The 6,166-nt window shown below is 53.7% G+C and overlaps 1 protein-coding gene across 2 annotated transcripts in view; it reads left to right on the forward strand.

Moving 5' to 3' along the window:
• Positions 1-2,500, forward strand: part of MYLK3 (myosin light chain kinase 3) — a 7,173-nt gene extending 4,673 nt beyond the window's left edge. Inside the window, exons 5-7 of one of the 2 annotated variants that reach the window (XM_015564687.1) lie at positions 102-254; positions 334-409; positions 1,788-2,500. In XM_015564687.1, the coding sequence (XP_015420173.1) occupies positions 102-254; positions 334-409; positions 1,788-1,847 (289 nt within the window). In that variant the 3' untranslated portion in view covers positions 1,848-2,500. Of the gene's footprint in view, positions 1-101; positions 255-333; positions 467-1,787 lie in introns of both variants that reach the window. The other variant, XM_006764881.2, reaches the window with a different exon arrangement.
• The last annotated feature ends 3,666 nt before the right edge of the window (positions 2,501-6,166 follow it).

A 6,166-nucleotide genomic window follows, 5' to 3' on the forward strand; every position in this document is an offset into this window, starting at 1 on the left:
CCGCTGGTTCTGCGTGAGCCTCGCAGGACCGTCTCTGTCCCGCCGCCGCGTGGACAGACGTGGCCTCCGCCTACGGTCCCCACGGTCCCCTGTCCTCGCAGACTCAGCGGCCTGTCCCCGTTCCTGGGGGAAACCGACGCCGAGACCATGAACTTCATCGTGAACTGCTGCTGGGACTTCGAGGCGGACACCTTCGAGGGGCTGTCGGAGGACGCCAAGGACTTCGTGTCCCAGCTGCTGGTCAAAGAGAAGAGGTACCGTGATTGCGAGTCGCGCATGCGTGCGGCCTTCTGACCCGACGGCACCCGCTAACCGCCGGCCTCGGTTCCGCAGCTGCAGGATGAGCGCCACCCAGTGCCTGAAACACGCGTGGCTGAGCCATCTGCCCGCCAAGGCGTCCCGGTCCCAGGTGCGGCTCCGGTCCCAGCTGCTGCTGCAGAAGTACCTGGCGCAGCGGAAGTGGAAGGTGCCTCTCCTCTCTCCCTCCCTCCCTTCCTTCCTTCCTTCCTTCCTTCTTTCCTTCCTTTCTTTCTTTTTAAAATATTTTTATTGATTTCAGAGAGAAAGGGAGAGAGGATAGAAACATCAGTGATGAGAGAGAATCATCGATCGCTGCCTCCTGCACGCCCCACACTGGGGATGGAGCCCACAGCCCGGGCCTGTGCCCTGACCGGGAATCGAACTGTGACCTCCGAGTTCCTAGGTCGATGCTCGACCCCTGAGCCACGCCGGCCGGGCTCCATGCCCAAATTGATTCAAAATAGAAAGATTGTTTAACGAAAACAACAACCACCCTCTTATGTCCAAACTGTTCGTTTTGGTGAAGAAATGCCACAGACGCCAGTGACGGGCGTAGAGGTGGCATTTAGTCCGTGTTACGTGGACACTGGGGGTGACAGAATGAGGCCGGAGCACAGTGCTCAGTGACCACGGCAGCTGGGGGCCCCGGATTCCTCCACGTGTCACATGGGGGCGGAAAGCTCTGTTTCAGAGTTTGGTGGTTTGTTTACAGCAGAGCTTTGGTACCAGGGACGTAAAGTCTGTCTTACAAACTGCTGTTGTGCAGGAAAGTGTATTTCCAACAGTTTGATACCAACTCAGAACCTTGTTAAACACACATGTGCGCGCACACACACACACAGCCCGGCCGGCGTGGCTCACTGGTTGAGCGTCGACCTATGACCAAAACATATTTGAGGTCATGGTGCGATTCCCAGTCAGGGCACAGGCCTGAGTTGCAGGCTCAGTCCCCAGTGGGTGGGTGTGGGGGGGGGTGCAGGAGGCAGCTGATCAATGATTCTCATCATTGTTGTTTCTCTCTCTTTACATCTCCCTTCCTCTCTGAAATCAATAAAAATATCATAAAAAGCGAAACAAAAAACAAACCAGAAAGAAAGCACGTTAGCCCGAGAAGGAGCGACAGTCACGTACTCACACCCGAAACGAGAGATCACGTTTGCTTCCCAGGCTGATGTGCTGTAGTGTTTCCTGTGACGTTTGGTTTCACTCCAAAAATTCTGGTCCGCAGCCTGTTTTGATTTCGTGACCCCCGGTGGGCTCTGTTTTGGGGATAACACGTGATCTCATGTCCTCCTGGCTCCAGCTGGCCCCTGGAAGTCATGTGACCGTTCGACTTGCCGTTTGCTAGAATCTTGTTTCCCCCTTTGGGTGATCAGTTGTAAAGAGCCCCAGTGCCTCACTTGTGTTTCGTCCTTTTATTGTTCTCTTTAAAACAACGAGTCTAAAGCTCTGCTTCTTTCCTCTTCTTTCTCTCTCCTGGTCTCAAGAAACATTTCCACGCGGTGACTGCTGCCAACAGGTTAAGGAAATTTCCCACCTGCCCCTGAACCTGGACTGGACTCCACCGCCCCCTGGGCCGAGCCGTGCCGGAGGCTGTAGATAACTGGCCTCCGGCTCAGCCGGGTTCCAGGAACTTTGTGAGAGGTTCTGGCCGGGCCTCCCTGTGGGTGACACGCGGCTGGAAGAAGGTGACGTCAGGACTGTTTCGCTGCCGTGGGAGCCCGCGGGTGTGAAATGCTGTTTCCTCGTCAGGGGCACCCGGTTTGGGGGCGCGTGTGGGGAGGAGAGCAGGTGGCGGGTGGGATGCGGAGTGCTCTGATTCAGGGACTCGCTCAGGGCCCCGGCCCGCGGGTCTCCCTGGGCACAGGGAAGCCCTGCCCTCCGATCCCCGGGCTGGGCCAGGCTGTATTTATTGTCCGACCGACCCGCGCTGTGTGCCGCCATCCTCTAACATGTTTAACTTGTGCTCCCTTTTGAGAATGGAAACGTGCCTCCTTTGTTAGTCTTTGAAATTTTGAAATACACTGGCCGTCATGGCTGAAAGAGGAAAAGGGTCAAGTGGAATGCGCTTAATGTTTTTATTGATTTTAGAGAGAGAAGAAGGAAGTGGAATAGAGAGAGAGTAACACCAATTGGCTGGCCCTAGTTGGTTTGGCTCAGTGGATAGAGCGTCAGCCCTTGGACTGAGGGTCCTGGGTTCGATTCCAGTCAAGGGCATGTACCTTGGTTGCAAGTTCAGTCCCCGGCCCTGCTCGGGCCGCATGCAGGAGGCAACCAATAGATGTGTTTTTCTCACCTCGATGTTTTTCTGTCTCTCTCCCTCCCACTCTCTGTAAAAATCAGTGGAAAAATATCCTCAGGTGAGGACTAACAATAAAATAAAATGATAATAATATAAAGAAGCGTCAGTTGGCTGCCTCCTGCATGCCCCCTACAGGGGACTGAGCCCACGGCCCGGGCATGTGTTTTGACCTCTGGGTTCATGGGTTGATGGTCAGTCACGGAGCCACAGGGGCGGGTTGGAATGTGCTTTTCAAGCCTCGACCCACCTCCCCCCTCTCCTGTTCTGCCCGGTGCTGACCTCTGCCGTCTCCCTCCTGACCCCACCCCTCAGGTATGAATCGGGGGCCAGGAAACTGGTGAGTGTGGGAGAGGAGAGTGCAGCCGCGTTCCGCGGTGGAGAGAAGCGAAGGCACATGTTTAACCGCCTTACGGAATGACAAACAGGAGACACTCTTAGTTAAAAGCAAACAGTCCTTGGCCCTCCTCACTTCTAACCTGATTTGTGCTGTTCCCACGACCTCTCGGGTCAGCGGTTCCAGCTGGAGGCGTGGCTGTGAGGTGTTAATTAGCCAAGCAGCGGTGTCACAGCCTTTGAGGGTTTTTGTCCAGATAGACTTGTTTCTGGCAGAAGACCTGGGCGTGGGGAGGGGCCTGGTCTGGCCGGGAACTAAGGTTCCCAAGGCCAGCATGTCCAGGCCTGCTGCCCGCTGGCCAGGGGGTGACCGTTGGAAGAGGAGACCTGCCTCGCATGAGGCAGGAACAGGGACTTACCTGGCCAAGTGCTGGCTTTTGAAGCAGCAGTCACCTCTGAGAGATGTTGTTTCGCGGGCAGCCTGTGGACGGCGCCCTAGAGCACACCTTTCAGTGCTAGCGGGTCGTGGGCCTCAGCCCCTGGGCGGTCGGCTTCTTGGCGATGCTCCCAGTCTTGTCCCCAGAACAACGCAGTGAGTTCCCTGGAACGACAGCAGCAAAGTCTCCCAGAAGTTTAACACGAGCCACACTTACCGGGGACATCTCTCCAGCTCCTTTCACAGGGAAAACCCGGTGAAGGAATTTCAGTGACTTACTGAACACAGCACATCGGAAGTGCTACCTGGTATGTGGTCAACAGAAACACCATTACTGAGGCCCTTCCGACTATTATTTCCTAAGTCTCCACCATCGGCGCAGGGGTCACACTGAAACACATTTCCGTTCCGGGCTGGGTTTCCTCAGACCTACCTGCTCAGATTTCATAAACTCACTGCGGAAACAGACTCAGGTTGTGTGACATTTAATTAAAATGACATTAGGAATTTTCTGTAGTTGTATGAGCTAATTCTAAGTGCTTAATAGCCACGTGTGGTTAGCAGCTTCTGTATAGGACAGGGCAAATAAAGAATCTTTTAGCTACCAAATTTTATTTTTTTCTCCCATATGCTTTTTTTCTTTTTTAAATGTGTATTTTTTATTGATTTGAGGGAGAGGGATACAGATAAACATCAATCTGCTGCCTCTTGCACGCCCCCTAGTGGGGAATCAAGCCTGCAGCCCAGGCATGTGATGTGCTCTGACCAGGAATCAAACCTGTGACCTCTGGGTTCATGGGATGACGCCCAGCCACTGAGCCCAGGGGCTGGGCTGCTGTTATTTTTAACCAGAACAATTCCTCTCCAGCGTCCCCTGGAAGCTCACACCGTGAGAGGGACTATGGATTTTCGCCTCCCTTATCTGATGTTCTGAAGCCTTTACGAAGCTTTAATTTTCCTGGATTATTTTTAGTTCTCTACTTGGTTGGTGTGTGTACTTAGCTGAAGAATTCCTGCCCATCTGGACAAGGTTGCTTTGAGGCAAATTTAAGAAGTAACCACGTACCTACTGTGATCCACATAATCAATTACCACCATGTACTACAAATGCATTGATTTCAGAGAAGGGAGAGGGAGAGATAGAAACATCAATGAAGAGAATCATTTATCTGCCCTAGCTGGTTTGGCTCAGTGGATAGTGTCCACCTGGGACTGAAGGTCCTGGGTTTGATATTGGTCAGGCACATGCCTGGGTTGTGCGCTTGATCCCCAGAAGGGGGCGTGCAGGAGGTAGCCGATCAATGATTCTCTCATCACTGATGTTTCTACTAGTATTTCTCTCCCCCTCTCCCTTCCTCTCTGAAATCAATGTTTGAAAAAGAAAAAAGAATAATTTATCGGCTGCCTCTTGTACTGGGCATCAAACCCACAACCCGAGAAAGTGCCCTGACTGGGAATCAAACTGTGACCTCCTTGTGGGAGAGCGCTGTGCTTCTCTATTGTGATATCTACTGAACACTCCCTCACAGCAGACCCTGTGCTAAGTGCTTTCCGCTCCTCCACGTGAGCAGATGAGTGTGTTCACGGTTCCATGGGGAGCGGAGGAGGCGGGCGGGGCCCAGGCAGCCTGACGCCGGAGTCGGCTCAGCGTCCCGCCTCCTTTCCCGCCACACGGGACGGTAAGGGCCCCCCACTGATGATAATGGCAACGTGAAGACACATAAAAACAGTATTTATTAACTTAGGCTGCACCTAGATGGATCTAGTCCATCCAAGAAACTAGACAAAAACTTAAGTAAAACCTGTAACTCCATCGGCCTGAATGTTATAGGCCGGAGAGGAGACATGGAGTGAAGTGGCTCCAGTTCCACGTGCAGGGTGAGGCCAGGGGGGCCCAGGCCATGCCAACCGGGGCTGTGGCTGATCTGGTGAATGCTGCCCACACCAGGGGCCAGCCTGCTGCCCGGAACAGCCCGGGCTGGTGCCCTGCCCCCACGGCGCGGTCCGAGGGTCCTGTCCTAAAAGCAGAAGCAGCACTCTGGGCACTGGCACCTTTGCTAGCGCAGGCGCGCGGCACACGGTCAGCATATCGCACTCACTCCGCCCCAGCCTCCTGTGCTCTGGCAGCGTTTTCCAGAATCTTCCTTTTCCACTCTTCGTAATCCAGCGCCGGGTCTTCATTGCTTTGTGGTTTAGGTGGGACCTCTTCCACCTTCTCTCTTTCTGTGAGAGAAAATTCCCAAAGCGTTTCAAAGTCTTACATTTTAGAACCTAATAAGGTTATGATTTTCAGGGTGTGGATAACAAAGGAAATCAACCTTGTCCATTTGACTTTTCAGTGTGGTGGGAGTGTGCACTGCATTGTGGGAGAGCGCTGTGCTTCTCTATTGTGATATCTACTGAACACTCCCTCACAGCAGACCCTGTGCTAAGTGCTTTCCGCTCCTCCAAGTGAGCAGATGAGTGTGTTCACGGTTCCACGGGGAGCGGCGGAGGCGGGCGGGGCCCAGGCAGCCTGACGCCGGAGTCGGCTCAGCGTCCCGCCTCCTTTCCCGCCACACGGGACGGTAAGGGCCCCCCACTGATGATAATGGCAACGTGAAGACACATAAAAACAGTATTTATTAACTTAGGCTGCACCTAGATGGATCTAGTCCATCCAAGAAACTAGACAAAAACTTAAGTAAAACCTGTAACTCCATCGGCCTGAATGTTATAGGCCGGAGAGGAGACATGGAGTGAAGTGGCTCCAGTTCCACGTGCAGGGTGAGGCCAGGGGGGCCCAGGCCATGCCA

The sequence above is a fragment of the Myotis davidii genome, unplaced genomic scaffold (genome assembly GCF_000327345.1).
Source record: "Myotis davidii unplaced genomic scaffold, ASM32734v1 scaffold181, whole genome shotgun sequence".
NCBI classification, from domain to species: Eukaryota; Metazoa; Chordata; class Mammalia; order Chiroptera; family Vespertilionidae; genus Myotis; species Myotis davidii.